Source organism: Mastomys coucha, unplaced genomic scaffold (assembly GCF_008632895.1).
Source record: "Mastomys coucha isolate ucsf_1 unplaced genomic scaffold, UCSF_Mcou_1 pScaffold7, whole genome shotgun sequence".
NCBI classification, from domain to species: Eukaryota; Metazoa; Chordata; class Mammalia; order Rodentia; family Muridae; genus Mastomys; species Mastomys coucha.
Window position 1 is genome coordinate 62,810,352 of NW_022196913.1, and position 22,017 is coordinate 62,832,368.

Consider the following 22,017-nt stretch of genomic DNA (forward strand, 5'->3'; position numbering starts at 1 on the left):
TTTTTTTTTGGTTTTTCGAGACAGGGTTTCTCTGTATATCCCTGGCTGTCCTGGAACTCACTCTGTAGCTCACTCGAACTCAGAAAACTGCCTGCCTCTGCCTCCCAAATACTGGGATTAAAGGTGTGTGCCACCACTGCCCGGCAACTACAGTGTATTTATGTATAATAATAAATAAATCTTTGGGCCAGAGCAAGCAGGGACTGAGTGATCAGGGCCAACTGGAGTGAGCGGGGTTGACTAGAGCAAACAGAAGTCCTAAAATTCAATTCCCAACAACCACATGAAGTCTCATAACCATCTGTACAGCTACAATGTACTCACATAAATAAAATAAATCTTTTTAAAAAAAAAAAACAGGTATGGTGATGGTATTGCAATTGTCAACTTGATGAGACCTAAGATTACCTGGGAGATGGTTATAGGCATGCCTAAGGAGAATTAACTTGATTAGGTTAATTGAGATGAAAAAAATCTGCCCATTGTGGGTGCCACCATTCCCTAGGTCGGGCTTCTGAACTACATAAAGAGGGAAAAGTGAGCTGAACACAAGCATCATTGCTCCCTGACATTTGACTGTAACTACAATGCAACTGTCTGCCTCAGGCTCCTGCAGCTGTGATCTCCCAACACTGATACACTATAACCTCAGACTATGCACCCAAATAGGTGTTTGATCCTTTGAGATGCTTTTGTCAGATTATTTTAATCACACCAACAGGAATACTAAGGTGACTATGCAGATCAACCAAAAAGAATTAGAAGCCCATTAAAAAATGGGCTTTGTTCTTTTGTTTTGTTTTGTTTTGTTCTTTGTTTTGGGTTTTTTTTTTTTGGTTTTTTTTTTTTTTTTTGGTTTTTTTTTCGAGATAGGGTTTCTCTGTGTAGTCCTGGCTGTCCTGGAACTCACTCTGTAGACCAGACTGGCCTCGAACTCAGAAATCTGCCTGCCTCTGCCTCCCAAGTGCTGGGATTAAAGGCGTGCACCACCACCGCCCAGCTCTTTTTTAATGTATTTTATGATACTTATAGTCAATTAACTTATGAGAGTGTGCATGTTTGTGTGTATGCACATGTGTGTAGAGGTGTACACTCACGTGTATGCGTGTGCCTGTGGGGACCTGAGGTTAACGTCAGCGGTCTTCTTTTGAATTGTGTTACACATATTCATTTTGTGGGGCAGGGAGCATGACTTTCTGTGAAGGTCAACCCTCTCCTTCCACCATAGCAACCCTAGAGATCAAACCCAGGTCATCAAGTTTAGCAACCAACCGAGCCAACGTGAGAGCCCTCCACCTCGTTTTTTGAGGCAGGGCCACTTACTGAAGCTGTAACTCACCACCAGCTGACGAGGCTGTCTTCTCCAGGGATCTATCTGCCAGTCTCTCCCATTCTGCCTCCGCTCTCATCACCCTCAGCTGCTGTACCTGCCTTCTTCCTGAACTTATGCCTGACAAGCACTCCACCCTGTGAGCCACCTCCCCAGCCCCTTAACTTTTTATGAGTGTTCCATGACCTGTGAAGTCATTAGTGACAAGCTACCTGGCTACAAGCATGTAGTTAGAATTGCTGCCTTGTATCCTAACAAAATCACTCCAGAGTAAAGCAAACCCCTTGGCACAAGACTCTGAAATATCAGCCTAATAGAAGAAATCATGGCTTTGGATAAAGCAATGGCATCCTAGCTATCACACCAGAAGTATAAATCACAAAAGACAAGAGCTGCTAAAGGAGATGCCCATGTTTAAAACATTTGTAGTTTAAAGGACATCATTCCTTAAAATGAATTTTTTTGGCAAAACATTTATACAAAAATTGGCATCTATCTAGAATATAAAACCAAAACTCTAACTTACACCTGAATAATCAACAGAAAAATAACCTAATTTTAAAATGGAAATAAGGGATTTCAAAACACATCTTTCAAAATATATCTTTCTAACTAAGACAGCGAAATGAATAATAATCACAGGAGACGATGCTCACAACTGTCAGAGAAATTCAAATGCATCAGACATTACCTTATGCCCACTGTGATGCCTATGAACAAATATCAGAGAGAAACTAGAGAAATTGGAAAAGAGCAATCCCATCACTGCGTCCCCCCACCCCTACATCCTCACTATAGCCCCCAACCCCTAAATCCTCCCACCCCTACATCCTCCCTACGTTTCCTCACCTCTATGTTCCCTCACCCCTATGACCCCCCACCCCTACATCCTCCCACCCCGTATCCTATTCCTACCCCTATATATACCCAAATGAAGGCACATGTAACACAGAGACATGTACCTGAGGATTAAGGGCAAGTGGTGTGCACTATAGACAAAAGCCTGATCTCTTACCTGCCCAGGATGAAATACAAATTTCCAATTAAAAGAATGATACACTGCCATGTACTATAACACAGATGAACTATAAACCGTGACATAAGGCAGTGTAGTCACACACACACACACACACACACACACACACACACACACACACACCTGTAATCCCACCACTTAAGGAGATGGAGGCAGGGGGATCAGGAATTCAAATCTAGCCTGGACTACAAGAGTCAAAAACTCAAACGAGGAGCTGAAGAGATGGCTCAGCGGTTAAGAGCACTGACTGTTCTTCCAGAGGTCCTGAGTTCAAATCCCAGTAACCACATGGTGGCTCACAACCATCTGTAATGAGATCTGATGCCCTCTTCTAGAGTGAAGACAGCTACAATGTACTTATATATAATAAATAAATAAATAAATAAATCTTTTTTTAAAAAGCTGAAACAAAAGGACTGGAAGATGTCTTAGCTCATTAGGGGTTTGCCTTAGAAGCAGGCCCTCAATATCCAAAATTAAAAAAAAAAAAATCCACATTAAAAAAAAAAAAGTTAGGAGCGAGGACACACTCATAACACCAGGCAAACCAATGGGGCCTGCAGGCCATCTGGCCTAGCCTACTAGGTGACTTCAAGTCACTGAGAGACCCTGTCTCAAAACAGTGGAACACTGATGTTGTCTTTTACCTCTAAATGCACACACAATCATATGCACATGCACCTTACACATATGTGTGCACATACACACACACACATTCCAAAATTCAAAAAAGAAAAAAAGGAAAGAAAGAAGGAAAAGAAAGAAAGAAAGAAGCATTAGTTGAAAGGAAGCAGACAGAAAAGAGCGCCCAGTGTGTGGTTCTAGAATAACCAATGTATAAAGCCAAGAGGCAGGCCGCTGGCTGCTGGGGATAAAACAGGGAGACAGAGGCAGCAGTTGCAGAGAGAGAGAGCGAGCAGGCAAGTCCCGAGTATGCAGACTTTCTTTCGGGAAAGTTGACACTATTAAAACAGACAGTGGCCAGTGACTTACTTGTCACAATTTAATCAGGGGAACTACAGAGCACATTAGCCAGCTCCTCATAAAGCTGCCATCGACAGGAAAGCGGAGACAACCTGCTCAGGGGCTTCATTGCATGTCGTGAGTCCATAGTACCCGGCAACTGAAAAGAAGCTGGATCCGTAGGAATGGGGGCTAACCAAGACTGGCAACCTGAGCTCAGCTCCACAAAGTCGTCCCCTGGTCTCCACAAACACACCATGGCACAGGTGCCCAGGCCACCCCTCTCTCTCTAACACACACACACAACATGCAACACATGCATGCACAGATAATAATTTTTTTTTTTAAAGAAGGTGTAGAACTGCTTGTATCAGTGAGGTTGGCAGTAAAAACCAACACGGGCCAGGAGGCCGCTCAGGAAAATAATACATGCTTAGCAAGCGCAAGGAAGCTTCAGGAGAGAGAGACAGAGACAGAGACAGAGAGACAGGAAAGAGGAGAAAGCGGAGTGGGAGAGGGAGGGAACTGTAAACAATGGCTGCTTGCTCTGTCCTTCCTGCTCCCCCTCTTTTGGGCTCTGGAAAGGACTTGTCACCACCGCCCGCTGCTCTCCAGGTCAGGAGCCACAGCCACTAGAGGACTGCCACCCAAAAGCAGCCCAGCCAGAACCAAGCACTGAAATGGGAAGGAGGGGCAGGACTGAGTGGTTGCCATGCCAACAGCGCATTCTCTACCATAGAAGTAAAAAGAATAGGAAACTCGGGACTTGTGTGATTCATAAATTGCAAGGAGCCTGTGTGCTAGGAATGAAATAGCTCCAAAGTGAAGGCGGGGAGCCTGGAGACAGACACGAGGAGCCAGCCCAGACCCCCGGGAACTCTGGGGGAGTTCTGAGTCTCAGCGGAGCAAAGTCTTCCTACCTGCTCTCCAGTAAATCCCATTAAAGTCACCCAGATCAATAATGCAGTCTCCCCTCTCCCTGCCTAACCTGTGCTACTCAGCTTTTTGAAAAGACAGCCTTCAACTGTCTTGGGACTTGATATTGCCTTTCAATACCACAAGAATGCAAGCTTATCTGAGAGGCAAGGCTTTGATTCTCTTACCCACTCTGCCCCACATCTGCAACCGCACACAGTGGATACCATCACAGAAGGCTTATGGGCCTCCACAGTAGCTAAGGCATCATTACCATTCTCCTCCAGGCTGTTGAAATCTACTCTGTCTCTGGGAATCAATTCTATAGAAATAATCGCTATGGTGCATGCATATTAACAACTCTTAACAACCCAGCAAGGACAATATTAAGATTAGCCTCCATTGATGCCTGACAAGAGCAAGGTCAGGGAGTTTAAGTTACCCAGGGCCACATGGTTAGTATGCGCTAGAGCCCATACTGAAACCAGAGTCTTTGCTTGTGAGATGGATGCCCTAATGGGACACTAACTTCTAGAAGTGGGTTTTCACATGAGGCGTTAGGGAAGATCCATCAGCAGGAAGCCGGCTTTTATTTTAAATAAGCCAAAGGTGGAATGCCATCTCCCCATCTGATCAACATTAGAGAACAGTAATGTAGGGGGAAAAATGTTCAACAATAGAACTAAGAGAGAAAAGTCAGATCTGAAACACGCTAAAGAGAAAGTGATTCTCCAAAGATTGATCCATAGGTACCACTAACAAAATCATATGGGGCTTTAAAGAGATTATCCCCTATTTTTAGTTTATGTATATAAATAGGTGTTTGGACTGGATGTATGCCTGTGACCATGTACATGCAGTGCCTGAGGAGGCCAGAAGAGAGCATCGGATCCCCTGGAACCGGAATCACAAATGGTTGTGAGCTGCCAGATATGAGCTGGGAATTGAATCCACGTCCTCTGCAGGAGCAGCCAGTGCTCTAAATCACTGAGCCACGTCTGTATGTGACTTTTTGATCATTCTCATTTTCTCCAAGTTCTACTGCAGTAAATACAGTCTGAAGAGGAAGGCAAAGACGGAAGGCAGGGGCGACTCATGCTGAAACCTGAACTAAACATTTCCGCAGTCAAATATAAGCAGTGTGATTCATTTGAACAAAACAAAAAGAGACAGGATAATAGCATTCATTCAAATCTCAGCAAAGGCCCGTGGCGCTTAGACCAGTGCTTCCCCAAGCATGTGTGGGAAGCCTTTGGTCAGCCTTAGTGGAGTATTTAGTATGCCTACGTGCATCCTCAAGCCCATCTGAGTTTGAGTGTAAGCCTCCATTTTTCCAGTGTCCTTGAACATCAGCTGTGCCGAGCCCTAAAGAAGGAGCAATACAGCTATTGGGTAGTTAGACCCAAGTCAAGCGGACACTCCTGAAGAAAGATACGAGAATCAGTAACCAAGGGGCTCAGATGACTTCTAACTTTAAAGTGAAGGGGCGGTGGAAGCCCAGGGTGAGGCAAGAGACTCCCGTGTGTCTGTTCTGAGGTCTGCAGCTGGCTGGACAGGCAAACTCTGGCCTGGTGAGAAAGGCTACTCTTCAATCAGATGACTGACATAATCTGTACCCTACGGCGGTAAGTGTGGACCCCCCACCATGTCTAGGACACCTCATAGAGATTCTTCAATGACAGATCTGAGTCGAAGAGCACAGCCTCCATCCCTCCCCAGGGCCAAGTTCCAGACTTTCTAGGGTATCCAGCAGGTGGCCTAACTCAAACTCAACAATATGTCATGTGTTGCTTAATTTAATTTGGTGTGTATGTGTGTGTGGTATGTGTGTGCGAGTATATGTGTTGTGTGTGCATGTGTGTATGCGAGTTGTGTATGTGTGTGTGCATGAATGTGTGCAAGTGTGTGTAATATGTGTAAGTGTATGTATATGTGAGTGCATGTGTGAGTGTATGTGTTGTATACGTGTGTATGTGTAAGTTTGTATGTGTGTATGTGAGTATGTATGTGTATGAGCATGTATGTTGTATTGTGTATGTATATGTATTTGTGTATGAGTGTGTATATATGTACGCATGTGTGAGTGTGCATGAATGTGTCTGAGTGTGTATCTGTGTGAGTATATGTGTTGTATATGTGAGTATGCATGAATGTGTGTATGTATGTGTTCCTGTGAGTGTACATACGTGTGTGTGTGTGTGTGGTAAATTCTGGAACATGCAGAAAGGAGAAATGAGGAAGCAACAGAGAACAAGAACTTCAGGACTGGCGAAATGGCTGGATGGGTAAAGAACTTGCCACATAAGCCTGACAGCCTGAGCTCAATCCCCAGAACCCACATAAGGGTGAGAGGAGAGAATTGACTAGGAGCTGTCCTCTGACTCCCAGGAGCACACTGTGACACACACATACACAAGCACACATGCACACATAGATGCACGCTGTAACACAGATGCCCCCTGCACACACATCGGCATGTATGTATGTATGTATACATGTATGTATGTGTGTATGTATACATGTATGTGTGTATACGTGTATGTATGTATACATGTATGTATGTATAGATGCACGCAGATAACAGTAACCAAAGTTCAGAGGATGTCTGTTTAAATACGTCCAGTCCCCCACCTCAGCCAAACTGCTCTCAGCTATATGCCATTTTCTCTGACTCGGAGGCCCCTCCCCGCCCCCACTACCCTTTGGGTCTTTAACTCTTCCTTGGCTCAACTGTCATACACGCCTCCAAAGTTCATTTTCATCCTTGTTTCTGCTCCATCCCTTAAGAATAAATAAAACTGTGTGCACCTGCAACCTGGCAGGTTGCCTGGTTCATCTCTGCTTCTAACACACTTGCTGTAAGGCTGTTTTCAACAGCCTTTCACACTCCTGGCCTTATGGCTCCCGCCCATTCCTGCAGGGCCTGGCCAGTAGCTAAGGCAGGAAGAAATGCTGCTCACTGGCTTTGTACAGGAAAACACTGACAGCTCCAGGCGGCACATTTGCCAAAGTTGCACATCGGCCTTCTGAAGAGCCCTCGTGCCTTCCTCGCTCGGCTTGGGGATTGAATGCCACATCACCTCGGGCTTTCTTTACAACGTTAACGTACATTTCAGCAGAGGCCTATTCTGCCAATTGTGTCACTCCCTTCCTGAGACAAACTCAGTCCCTGGAACGAGGAACACAAGCCAAATATATGCCGGCTACAATCTCTAGTCCGTGACTGTCTCTATCAGCGCTTACTTAATCCAATATCAGTTCTCAGGTTTCCCCTACAGTCTGCTCTAACCATGAACGAACGCCCCTTGGGATGAGACCCTGAAATGTAGGTATTAAACAAATGCCAACACCAACAGGGAGGATTTAGTCTCAGAGTCTAAAAGTCGGGAAGATGGAGAGTGGATGAAAGAGACTTGGGTGGGTGGTGTGTCCTGGCGTCTGTTCTCAGCCCTGATGAAGCTCACCCTTCAGGGTCCGTCTGAAAGGGCAAGGGGAGGGAGGGGAGGAAGGTACCTCCGCAGCTCATTCATGACTTTGAAGGCTTTCCCCATGTGGGCAGGATTGACGGTTATCCTCCTCTGGTTCTTCTCTTCATCCTCCGCCTGCGCTGTGGGCTGAGGGCTCGGCTTGGCGCTGTTAACAGGAAGAGAGAGGGAAAGAGCGATCGCACATTAGTAGGTCCAGTTGTGCGCCTTTGCCCTGCACCGATGGGGCTCGGCACCCGCAGGAGACATCTCAGTCAGCCTGATCTTCTCACCCAAGGCTCAGCTGTGGGGGGAAGGGCGGCGGCATGTCTGTATGACCTTCTGCTGCAGGGCATGTTTCTCTTGAGGGAGCCAGGCTCCGGCTCGGGTTCTTCCACCCAGTACTGTGACTTTGTGACAGGTCTTTATCCTCCACCTAACCTTCCCTCCCTCCCCCAAAAAAGAAGTCATGTAAGCACTAAGACTCACTGCACGGGGATGCTGGTTCACTTAGCATTTAGTGGGAGCCAGTATATTTCAATTACTGGGAAACATGATGGTAAACCGGGCCCCAGGCCCTCTCATCTCAAAATTCAGAGTTCGGTGAAGAAAAAGAAACAAGTAATTGTCAAAATCTTTTGTTTTGTTTTGTTTTGTTTTGGCTTTGGGTTTTTTGGGGGGAGGGGAGGTTGTTTTTTTTTTTGTTGTGTTTTTTGTTTTTTGTTGGTTTTTTTGTTTGTTTGTTTTTCGAGACAGGGTTTCTCTGTATAGCCCTGGCTGTCCTGGAACTCACTCTGTAGACCAGGCTGGCCTCGAACTCAGAAATCCACCTGCCTCTGCCTCCCAAGTGCTGGGATTAAAGGTGTGTGCCACCACTGCCCAGCTCCAAAATTGAATCTTAACCATTACCACTCCATAGGAGCACAAGGGATTAATTTCATAGGGGAAAAAAAAAACCAAAAAGCAGAGGCTTGACCAAAGGACTCAATGTATCCAGGTTTAAAAAAAAAAAAAAAGACAGTGTCCCCAGGAAGCTCAGTCCCAGGAGCTCTGACACCATTTTCTGGCCTCTGCCACTATCAAGCACACATGTGGTACACAGACACACATGCATTCAAAACATTCATATCCACAAAAATATAATTAAAATTTTCAAGCCAGGAGTTGAGGAGATGGTTCAAAAGGTAAGAGCACTGGCTGCTCTTCCAGAGGTCCTGAGTTCAATTCCCAGCGCCCATATGGTGGCTCACAACCATCTGTAATGGGATCTGGCGCCCTCTTCTGGCCTGCAGGTGTACATGCAGACAGACCACTGTATGCATAATTAATAAATGTTTAAAAAAAAAAATCTCAAGGCAGAAAATGTGGCCAGAGAGAGGATGCACTGGGCAAAGATGAGAACTTTGCATGCCAACGTTAGAAGAGTACTTCCGACGTCCTAGCAAAGTTCCATTCCTAGTAACGTTTGATATGCAGGCTCTTCATTAGATACTGAATCTTATTCCACAGTGTCAAACTAAAGATCAAACTTCCCCTCAGGTTTATTTATTGATTCTTATTTTTCCCATTCCCCAGTTCACAAAGTTTCAAACACATAGTGTTTGTTTTTTTTTTTTTTTTTTTTTTTTTTTTTTTTACTTTCTAGCCAGTTGCATAGGTCAATGTATACAAATATTGCATTAATTTTGTAGCGAGGTAATGTCTAATTTCTGACAGGCTAAGTGTTCAAGCTTTTGGTTATTCTTAAGAAATACCTTATGTGGTCTCTCTACTCCCTCTATTCTTTCTACAAATTTTCGTATCAGCTCGTCAGGTTCCATGAAACACCGTGATAGGCCTTTGATAGAAACTGCATTGAATTTATATTTATAGATCAGTTTATATTGAACTGGTATTTCTTTTAAATTATTTCTTCCTATCTATGAATATGGGATAGCTTCTATTTACTTGGGTCCTTTAAATTTTTTATTATGTGTGTGTGTGTGTGTGTGTGTGTGTGTGTGTGTGTGTGCCTGAGTATACATATGTGCACCACATGCGTGCAAGAGCCCACAGGGGCCTGAAGAGGATTTCAGGTCCCCAAAACTAGTGTTACAGGTGGTTGTGAGTTTCTGTGAGAGTGCTGGGATCTGAACCCTGAGTGTCTGCAAGAGTAGTTAATGATCTCAACTGCTGAGCCATGTCTCCAGCTCCTCAGGTCCTTCCTAATCACTCCTGCTTCTGTCGATTTCTATCTGAAGACCTTAGACATAATCGTTACATTTTGTCCCAAGTATATTACAGCTTTTCTTGATATTTTATAATAGAAATTGTCCTTTTTAAGGTATATTTAATGATTGCTGCAATTTATGCAATGCAACTACATTTACAAATTGATCTTCCATACTAAATTATCTCACTATATCAAGTCATTTGACCATTGGTTCAATTAAATGTCCTTTGTAGATAAACTTTATATTATCAGTGTATAATGCCAGAGCTGGAGACATGGCTCAGCAGTTGAGACCATTTACCGCTCTTGCAGATGCCCCGAGTTCAGTTCCCAGCACTCAGCAACTCACAACCACCTGTAACACTACTTCTGGGGACCTGAAATCCTCTTCTGACCTCTGTGGGCTCCTCTCTCTCTCTCTCTCTCTCTCTCTCTCTCTCTCTCTCTCTCTCTCATACATACACGCACACACACACACACACACACACACACATACACACATACCACACATACATACACACACACATTCACGTGCACACTGCACTCTCTTTGTGTGTATGTGTGTCTTAGGTAGGCTTTGTGTGTATGATTCTCCTGCCTCAACTCCCTGAGTGGCTGGATGTACCTTGGTGCCTGTACCACCAAGCCTTGCTTCTATTTTTTTAAATAATTTTATTCTTATGGGTATTTTGTTTGCATGTGAGTCCATGGACCCCAAGTGCATACCTAGTAGCTGTGGAGGTCAAAAGAGGGCATCTCATCCTCCAGGACTGGAGTTACAAATGGCTGTTAATTGCCTACAGGTTCTGAGAATCAAAACCCAGCCATGTCCTCTAGAAGGGCAGCTAGTGCTCAGAGAGACTGCTGAGCCATGTCTCCAGCCCTTTGAGGTTTTTTTTTTCTTTTTCCTTTTAACCAGTTTGAATTACATAACTCTGTTCATCTTTGTGCATCTCTTCACTGAGAGAACTTCTGTGCTGGCTAAGATGACAAAATAACACCAGGCTGGCTTGGGGCTCACTGTGTAGCCCAGTCAGGAACATCCCAACCTCAGACCTCATTCCAAAGATACTCTGATGCCTCCCATCATGTGTGCTTATTACAGGATTTTGTTAAATGTATGTTATAGAGTTAAGAGAACATCCAAGTTGAATGTGGTAGCACGTCTCCATAATTGCATCATGTGGCCAAAGCAAGGATTGTGAGTTCAAGGTCAGCCTGGGCTACATAGTGAGATCCAAGCCAGCCTGGATTAGATACGGACACCCTATCTCAAAATTGAAAGAAAAAAGGAGAAGATAGTGGTGGGTTGGGGAAAAGAGTAGACAGGGGAGGGGAGGGGAGGGGAGTGAAGTATTCTTTCCTATTTTTTTATTGGTCTTTTAAATCATATTTATACTGACCTTTACCAGATAATCTTATATGTATAATAAAATGATATATAGTTTTTCCTTTAATATTTCAGTGTGGGTTATATTAACATAGAACACCATCTGTATTCCTGTAGTAAATATCAAAACTATAAAATAGCATACAAGTATCCATTATAAATATTGTAGTCAGACTGAAAATGCTCAAAGGCCAGGATAAGAAGAGCTAATCTGGAAATAACCAAGGCCCTACTGAAGGTCCTAGGCGGGGAACTTATAAAAATTCAGGTACCTGTTAGCTCCACTTCACAAAATGTGAACGCTATAGACCAAATAGTCTGTCCTGGAGGAGCAAACACGTTCTCCACACAGACTGGCCCATGCTCTCTCTCACTTTCCAGCCATCCAAAATGGCCCAATAATTATATATGTGCCTGTTCCTGCAAACACTCTCAAATGTGGTATGCCTGTGAAAATAACAACATATGGTTCACACGGGGCATCCCTGAAAGAACAGTGATATGCTGATGCCCGCAGCATACCCCAACCCCCCCCCCCCATGCAGAGGTCAGCCTGGACACTAGCAGGAACCAAGCACTTTCTCCTCCTGCATACAATAACCCTGCGAAGACAAAACCAATCTGCTTTCTCAAAGACACAAGCTCCTTGGTGACCTCATCGCCATTCAGGGAGCAGGACATTAAAGAAAGAGGACCCAGAGGCTCTGAGATATTCAGAATCTGATGCGAGATTCCACAGTCAAGAACAAAATGGATTCCCAATGTCCTCAAACTTTCTGAGCAGCAGCTTATACTCTCAGCAACACTGCGCATTCTTGTACATAAGTGTGCACACACCTGTACATAAGTGCGCACATGCATGTGCATACATGAACATATTGTACATAAGTGCACACATATGTATATAAGTGCATGTATATATGTACATACATGAACACCTGTGCATAAGTGCACACATATGTGCATAAGTGCACACACGTATATGTGCACATGTACATACATGTACACGTGCATGTACATACATGAACACATGTACATAAGTGCACACATACATATGTATATAAGCGCACAGGTACATAGGTACATAAGTGCACACACATGTACTTAAGTGTGTATTTATGTACCTATGTACCTGTAAGCACACATACATACATGCACACACACGTGTACATATGTGAACACACATGTACATAAGTGCACGCATACATATGTACTTAAGTGCACACATACATAGGTACATAAGTGCACACATACATGTAGCCATAATTGCCCACATACATGTGGCCATGATTGTACATATGCATATACATACACAAGTTCTTCAGCCTAGGATGCTTGCCCAGGGACAGAGTTACTAGACCCTGTCATTTCCTCCCCTAGATCTTTCTTCCCAGATGTAGTTCATCACCCAGCAGCACTGTAACCAGAACCAGAAACACAGCACCATTCTGGCTTTTGACCCCCAAATAAGGCTGGTGGACCCTCTCTTCTCACGTACAAAATGTAAGGCCATGTTGAGTCATGCTACGACTCTCTTGCTACGACTCTCTCGTCCAAGTCCAGAGTCTATGGCCACACTTTCCAACCTGCTCACCCTAAAGAGACTCAGCCTTCTAGGTTTCATGAACTGGCAAGAGTACAGCACCTACCAAATTCCCTCCAAAATCAATTTATCTGTCCCCTTTCCCTCAGACCCGAAGCTCTGGCTCTGTACCCAATGTCCAAAGTTTCATGACACTGAATCAGACCACAGTGAAGAGAAAATTGGGTAACCAATCACAAATGAACCCAGAAGAAATCATCATCTAAGCCATTTACTGCAGAAGCCTCATCCAACTTAGAAATCAATTAACGCACGTGATCCAGTGGCTAAGGATCTGACCCAGCAATTAGTTTCACGCACTGCCCAGTTACTAGTCAACTTCCTTGTGTGAGCAAACATGGATGCAGCAAATGATTCCTTTCGCCCAAGTGGTAAAAAGGCCAAGGACTGGAGATGGAGAGATGACTTGGCGTGGAAGAGTTCTTGCTGCTTTGGCAGGGGATTAGAGTTGTGTTCCCAGTACCTGCATCAGGTAGCTCACAACCTCCCGACACTCCAGCTCCGGGGAACTGCATGCCCTCTTCTGGTCTCCATAAGCAGCAGAATGTATTTGCGCACACACACACACATAACAAAAATCTTTTATAAACACAGCTAAGCACCTATCAAGGGCTCAGAGAAAGGAAGTATGACAATTGGCTGTACATGTTTCTCCCAAGGTGTCCCCTGACTCCACTCAAGAAGCCAGGATAAAGGCTGGAGAAGTGGCTCCGTGGTTAAGAGCACTGACTGCTCTTCCAGAGGTCCTGAGTTCAATTCCCAGCAACCACATAGTGGCTCACAACAATCTATAATGGGATCTGACGCCCTCTTCTGGTGTGTCTGAAGACAGCTACAATGTACTCACATAAAATAAGTAAATAAAATGTTTTGATTTTTTTTTTTTAATGTCAGGATAAGACAACCAAACTTCAGAAAGGGCCAGGCCTGGCTGCCCCTCCCCTCTTGAGCTTTCTGTGTGTCTTTTCCTGTTTTGTTTTGGTTTTTTGTTTCATTTTGGTTTGGTTTGGTTTTTTGTTTGTTTGTTTGTTTGGACTAGCACACTGGCCTCCACCTGACATCCCTACTGGATGTTTCTTCTCAAGGGTTTTCTGCATTCCTTGCCTGACTGCTCTTCTGAAAGGTGAGTGGGGTCATGTCAGTCACATCTTCACTGCCCACAGGAATCTTTACAGTGGCCATTTGCTAGGTGTGGTGGCACATGCCTTTAATCCTAGCGCTGGTAGGGGCAGAGGCAGGCAGATGTCTTTGGTCTACAGAGAGAGTGCCAGACAGCCAGGGTGGTTACACAGAGAAACCATGTGCCAAAAACAAAAACAAAAAAAAAACAAACAAAAAACTGTCTTTCAAAAACTGCTGCAGTGGGCTGGTGAGATGGCTCAGCTGGTAAGAGCACTGACTGCTCTTCCAAAAGTCCTGAGTTCAAATCCCAGCAACTAAATGGCGGCTTACAACCATCTGTAATGAAATCTTAAGCCCTCTTCTGGTGTGTCTGAAGACAGCTACAGTGTGCTTATTTATAATAATAATAAATAAATCTTTAGGCCGGAGCAAGCAGAGACTGAGCAAGAGGAGTCTACCAGAGCAAGCAGGGCCCGACGGGAATGAGCAGGGTTGACCAAAGCGAGCAGAGGTTCTAAAAGTCAATTCCCAACAATCAGATGAAGGTTCACAACTATCTGTACAGCCACAGTGTGTACTCATATACATAAAATAAATAAATAAATATTTTTTAAAAACTGCTGCAGCAAAATAATTCCAAAAATCCTCAGCCTAGGGCTGGAGAGATGGCTCAGTGGTTAAGAGCACTGACTGCTCTCCCGAAGGTCCTGAGTTTAATTCCCAGCAACCACATGGTGGTTCACAACCATCTATAATGGGATCCAATGCTCTCTTCTGGTGTGTCTAAAGACAGCTACAGTGTACTCATGAAAATAAAATAAATCTTTAAAAAAATCCTCAGCCTAAAGTCACAATTCTTGCCTAGTCTCCAGGCACTGTACCCACACCAACCTGAACTGGGCCCTAATCTCCATTCCCGCCTGGCTTACTCAGACATTGACTGAGGCCCACTGGGGACGGAATTCCCCTCCCTTTCTAGTAGCTCAACCTGTCTACCTGTTCTGTGAGGGCCACCTCGGCTTTGCTGCATCTAGGCAGTCCTTGTAATATCAGCCCCGACTCTTCTCTTCCTAAACTCCCTAATATCGTATTTCTAGCATGTGATCCAACTGGTGCATAGAACATGGCTGTGTGTGACCATTACTTATCTAGTCACCCTCCCTGGCCAGGGAAGGACCCTGTGGCCAAGGATTGTCTGTTGTAACAGGGACCCAGACCTTAGCACAAATGACTCCATGGTGGAAGAACCATTCAAGCCGTAAAACTCAGCATGAAACAGCACCGGCTGCCAAAACTAAAACAAAGGCCCAATCCATCAAAGTCCACAGTTCTAGAAAGGTCTCTAAATAGTCTAACCTTGCTTTTTGGCTTCTGCAGTTATGCTTCTGCCTAACTATTCTTGTCAACGTGGGACATGGTTTTCGTGCTGAAAGCTCATCCTGAGAAAGGCCCGGGGTTACCCTGGGACCTTGAATACCCAGTAGAGTCATAAGCTAGCTGCCTTTAAAGACTTTCTATTGGCTTCAACCCGCGTCAGAGCAGTCTCCTCTGGTGAGTGGCCCACAGCACAGTAACTTGCAGCCCAGCCTACCTGGCACGGGATCACAACACAGTAGACCATCATTGCATGGTATGGGTCGGTTCGGAGCTAAGAACCTTTCATTGGTCCTTACAAACATTAGTTGGCAAAGCAGAGTGGGCTATGCCGCTGCCTGGAGCACCGCCAACAACTACAGACACTGAGAGCAGAGTAGGCCTCAAGGCTCAACTACAAATGAATACACAGAAACCATTATGAAACTATACATAAAAGATACATGCTCTATCTGGGCAGTGGTGGCGCACACCTTTGATCCTAGCACTTGGGAATCAGTGGCAGGCAGATCTCTGAGTTCGAGGCCAGTCTGGTCTACATACAGAGCGAGTTCCAGGACAACTGGGGACTACACAGAGAAACCCTGTCTAGGAAAAAAAAAAGAGAGAGAGAGAGAGAACAAAGAAGGTAAACGTTATAACCGTGCCTCTTTGGAATCCACCACCTCCCCTGCCATCTAAATCCCAGAGCCCACAGCCAGTCTTGTCTCCTCCCCTCCTGTGAATCCACACATATCCCAAACTGCCCCCTCTCAAGCTGGGCTTTCTTTCTGGATTCTCTGCCTCACAAGACATAACCAATAGGAGCACACCTATCCGGGCCAGAAACTGGGCCGCTGTCCTTCACAGCTTGTTTTGTGCACACACCTGTCACATGCATCCACAGTTCTCAAACCGTGTCCTTGTCATCTGCTGCCACAACCTCTCTTCTACCTCATCTGCTGCCTGGGTTCTCACCATTACCTTCTTTACCATGGCAGCATGGCTGAGGCATTTTGGCATGAGGCCTCCTGCTCACTCCTCACAGGGTTCAGAGTAAACCTCAGAGAGCAATCATGGTCTTTTACAAATCTGCCATTGCCCTGGAGACTCTTCATTACCGTATCATTGACATACTTGCCTCAGCCTAAATGCTTGGCACTCTTTGGCTCGGTGAAGTGTGTTGGCCTAGAGTACACGTCTATGGTCTATGTCTCTCCTAAGTCTAGCTCAGTCCCCAGTCGTCCCATGACTAGCTAGAAGCCTTCCCTACCAGGCAGCTCGACCAGTTGTCTTCTGAAGAGCTCTTCCTGTCTGTCTTCCCCACACAGTGTGTGCTGGTCAGTGTCACAGCCGGATGAGGGGAAGGCACTCTAATTTACCAGTTATTTATTATTTGCCATAGGATAAATTGTGCCTCCGTGAGACTTCCCGCTATTGCTCGGATGTACAGTCACTTCCTGTGAGACACAACAGACCCATTCTAAGGCCCAGATGAGAGTAAAACGTGAGAGCTGGAAGCTCTGAACATTGTAATATAATTTATTTGTGTTATTTAATTTTCATAATAGCCAAGTTGAATAACTGAGTCACAAACTTCCTGAGTGAGCAGCTTTGTGAAGTTCGACTCCTTGAGGACCAAGATGGTACCTTAGCTCTATCATCTTAGCGCCTAGCACGTGACAGGTGTTCAGCAGTGAGCCACGTGGGCTAAAGCTATCGGCAGCTGTGAGCCACGTGGGCTAAAGCTATCGACAGCTGTGAGCCACGTGGGCTAAAGCTATCGAAAGCTGTGAGCCACGTGGGCTAAAGCTATCGAAAGCTGTGAGCCACGTGGGCTAAAGCTGTCGGCAGCTGTGAGCCACGTGGGCTAAAGCTATCGGCAGCTGTGAGCCACGTGGGCTAAAGCTGTCGGCAGCTGTGAGGCACGTGGGCTAAAGCTATCGGCAGCTGTGAGCCATGTGGGCTAAAGCTATCGGCAGCTGTGTGCTTCCCCACTTCCCCTCCCCTCTCTAAAACTAAGCATGGCTCTCTCCCCTTCCATTTGCTCCTCTTCCCTCCCCAGGAGGGAGGAGGCACAGCCCAGACCCTTGCAAAGGTGATGGAAAACCAGGAAGCTTGAGGGGGAGAAAAGGCTGGCACCCAGGAAAGAGGAAAGGAAGACAGATCACTGCTTACCTGTGAGTCCTCAGATTCCCATGTGGGAAAACTCCAGGCAATGAGTCAAAGGGAAGGCAGGAGGCCTGTGAAGAGAGGGCATCCAACCATGCTGCCGGCGCACGTTTAGGGCCCTAGACAGCAAGAACCTCCAGAACATGGCCAGTGTGGAGGAAGCCACAGGGGATGAGGAGCCTGAGCAAAACAGCCACAGCTTAGAGATTACTGATTCCCCTCCACGAGTCTATACAGGACAAAGCTCAGAAGCAATCAGTTCAACACCAGGCCCCACCATGATGCCTACAAACATTATATTCAAGCTAGACACGAGACAACAAAGACAAGAAGGCAGAACCTCTCCAGTAAGATCACGCTACATCCACTGCGTTCTCTCAGCAAAGTAAATGTCCTTTGGAAAGGAAAGTCCAAAGCCTAGAGATTACCCGTAGGTCCCTCTCATTTCACATTATACAGAAAAGAACGTGATTTAAACATCAGATGATATCCTTCGGTTAAGCCTTGATCAGAACCTGCAACTCATTACACAGTCTTTGGACCAAGTTGGCCTCTGGTACCTCCTGCAGGATCTCCTTTAGAGAGAATGAAAGCAGTGGCCGATGTCATAGTGCCCTGTCAGTTTCACTACAGATTCATGGTGGACACACTGCCCCCTTGTAGGTTAGGTCCAGCTTCACTACAGAGCAATGGCGGACACGCTACTCATTGTACAGTAGGTTCTCATGAGGTCATCAGCAAGATTCTGCTTCTCCAAGTCTGGGACACTAACAAGATCAAAGTTTTCAAGATAGAGTGATGGTTTAGCACTTAAGAGCACTGATGAGCACCCAGGTTCAATTTCCAGATCCGTGTGGCAGCTCACAACCAAGATCTCTAACACCCTCTTCTGGTCTTTGAGGGCACTAAACACACTTGCATATAGACACACACACAGGCAAAACACCCACAGGCTTAATAAGATAAAGTAAAAAGATCTGATTTCTGGACCTATGAGACCTTTGACAAACTACGAATGCAGGAAGTATCCCAATCCTAAAGTTCAAGAGAGAAATCACCCACTTAAGATGTCTACCTCTTGGCTGACGAGTATGTCTAGTCACCAGCGTCCAGGCTTTCAGAAACTCTGCCATTTACACGTGAGCTGCAAACTCTTTCAGTGGGATCCACCCAGATCCCGGCATCAGGATAATTCCGGGAAATAACCCACACAGGCACACACCGGATATGCACGGGAGCTACGACTCCCGGGGATAGTTGACCAGATGATATTTATGGCACGTTGGCTACATCCATTATCTAGCTTCATCCTCAGAACCATGACATGAAGCCGGAGTTACTATCTACCGACACTCTGAGATGAAATTGTCCAGAAAATCCTACACGATACTAATTTTTCTGGACTTGGCAGCCCTTCACCCGAACCCACCATGATCATGAAAACTGTTGGTAGTCGCTGCCATGTCTACTACACCCTGCTCTGTGACCAGCTTCAAGGGAGGGTGTTACAAAATCACCTTCCTAAAGGCCTAATTCATGACTTCCCTTTAAAAAAAAACAAACAAAACAAAAATGATATAAAACACTTGAGTTCATACAGACAGAGTTGGACAAGAAGAGAGACACACTCCTATGCTGTGACTGTTTAGAAGCCAAGCTTGTGTTAGACCTAAAGGGGAGAGTTGAACTCACTGCGTATGCCACTATGACAGAGACCATGGCGTGCATTCACAGGTTAAAGGGAAAGGAGGGAGCCGGAGAGATGACCCAGTGGTTAAGAGCACTGATTGCTCTTACAGAGGACCCAGACTCTGTTCCCAGCACCTACGTGGAGGCTTCCGACCTCTATAACACCAGTTCCTGCGGATGCGATACTCTCTCCCGATCTCCAAGGGCAACAGGGATACACTTGGTACACACACATACATGCAAGCAAATATTCACACACAAATAAAATAAAATAAATCACACAATAAAATCAAGCACATCGTTTTTTCAAAGGGGAGAGTTAGCCTAAGAATAGGCTCAGGGGTTTTTTTGGTTGTGAGCCTAGCCTTTAACGGCTGAGCCATCTCTCCAGCCCTCGGGGTTTGTTTTTTTTTTTAAACTTATTTTTGATAGGGGGTTTTAAATGTTTTAACTTAGAGCCCACCACCCACCAGAGGTGGTGGTAAAGAAAGGTTATCAGGATATGGAAGACTTGGGCCTGTTTAGAAATAGTTCTCTGGAATAAATCTAACTTGTGTTGTTAGAATATTAGCGACTCAGTCTACAGGACTCAGCGGCAGTGGCAGCAGCAGCTCGATCTATGGATAAACACCATTTACAAATCAGCAACAGTAAAAGCCTCAAGGCTCCGTGGTACGTTGTTTAGAAGTAGTTTCTCGGGGCTGGAGAGATGGCTCAGTGGTTAAGAGCACTGACTGCTCTTCCGAAGGTCCTGAGTTCAAATCCCAGCAACCACATGGTGGCTCACAACCATCTGTAATGAGATCTGATGCCCTCTTCTGGTGCATCTGAAGACAGCTACAGTGTGCTTACATATAATAAATAAATAAACAAACAAATAAATAAATAAATAAATAAAAAGAAGTAGTTTCTCAGGGTGATTTTCATCTTCAATTGTCAGGATAGCAAACACGAATCAGGGGCAGTGGCCGCACAACCCAGCAGAAACCGCTAGGTCTCCGCTGAGGTAGCAGGAGCAACCAGGACCAGAAGAGATGTCAGAAGTTCTCAGCCATGCCTCTCAACGAAATGAAGATCAGCCAAGGTGAGAGACCAACAAAGCCATCGTAAAGCTAGCTATGCAAGAGATGTCACGGTCCGTGGAGTCCTGTTTATACTCCCTCCTAACATCACGTGTCAACCCATGGGTCTTGCCTCAGAAAACCTCCATGTGAATATGTACCAGCTGATCCAACCCTGCCGATCAGCCTGACTTCGCAGAAGCAGCAGGAAGCCTCCAGAACACCACCCGAAGTTTTTTGATGTGTTTCTTTCTATGAAGTCATGACAAACAATGACCAGTAAGGAATGGCAAGGTGTACCAATACCATCCAGTGTCATCCACGGTCTGTGGGGTCATATTTCTATTCCTTCTGAACATCATGCGTCCTTTCACATGTCTGCTTCAGCAAAACATCCTTTCACCTGTGTCTACTTCAGCAAATACATCATTTAACATAACCGACTTTCCAAAAGAGCCAAAAGTTCCTACTTCGCTAGGATCTTCACAAATCATAGAAAGTTATCTATTCCATCCTAAAATCTATCCCATTCCTCTGAGCTTACATAACAACCACAACAACAACAAAAATCTTAGAACAAAGCATCCTCCAACTACTTTTTACATGGTTTCTCACTGGTCTGTTCAATTTAGCCTACTTTTAGGGATCATCTAGAAACTTAAAAAAAAAAAAAAAATAGGTCATTTCCATAGCAGAGATGTCATCAAATAAAGCAGGTGATCTGGAACAGACAGAAAAGTGCTCTTGCCTGAAGTGGCCTTAACAATCTAAAACTTAACAAAGAAACCCTAAGAAGCCAAGTCTCGGTGTGAACTGAAAAGGCCCCTTTTGCTGACTGTGTTCCCTTTACACATTGAAAAAAAAAAAGTCCTGACCTTATTTAAAAAAAGAAATCCAGCCGGGCAGTGGTGGCACAAGCCTTTAATCCCAGCACTTGGGAGGCAGAGGCAGGTGGATTTCTGAGTTCTAGGCCAGCCTGGTCTAGACAGTGAGTTCCAGGACAGCCAGGGCTACACAGAGAAACCCTGTCTCAAAAAACCAAAAAAAAAAAAAAAATCCAAAATGGAAAATGTGATTTCTGTTGTCACCATTGTAATGATGAGCTTCTGTTTCGGGAGGTATGGGAGCCCAAAACTTTCTTCACAAGAGTCTACTCCTGATTTTTAGGGTCTGGGCGAGGGCTAAGGGTCTCTCAGCAGGAATCGGAACAGAGAGAATGTTATGTTACTGGACACATGTCCTGCACTGAGTCTCACTGACGTTTCACCTGTTTGTGCAAAAGTCGGCATTTAGGAAAGCAACTCCGCTTTCCAGGTGCCGTCTCCGGTGTTTGCCTCACTGCTGTTCTCAGATCAAGGGCAGACACACAGCAGCTCCGTGGAGCACCGTGCAGGCTCCCAGCCCTGAGAGCCAGCTGAGAACACCCATCCTTTGAGGACAGCTCAGAGGCGGTCACAGCAGAGTTGTACCTGAAAGCCTTCTCGAGCCCTCCTACCCTTTCTGGAATGAGAGCCATGTAATCTTAGATAAAAAGAACTGTCAGCTTCTCCTTTTGATGACAACTCTTCCTAAAGATGCTTTTCTCTGCAACTGCTGCCCGTCTGGACCTCAAGGTAGGAGTGTGTGTGTGTGTGTGTGTGTGTGTGTGTGTGTGTGTGCGCACGCGCGTGTGCCTATGTATATGTCTGAGTATCACTGTGTATCTTT

The 22,017-nt window shown here is 45.3% G+C and overlaps 1 protein-coding gene across 4 annotated transcripts in view; it reads right to left on the bottom strand.

Moving 5' to 3' along the window:
- Positions 1-22,017, bottom strand: part of Klhl3 (kelch like family member 3) — a 130,648-nt gene that overhangs the window by 102,761 nt on the left and 5,870 nt on the right. For all 4 annotated transcript variants that reach the window (XM_031358434.1, XM_031358435.1, XM_031358432.1 and 1 more), the window contains one exon: positions 7,758-7,877. In XM_031358434.1, the coding sequence (XP_031214294.1) occupies positions 7,758-7,877 (120 nt within the window). The remainder of the gene's footprint in view (positions 1-7,757; positions 7,878-22,017) is intronic.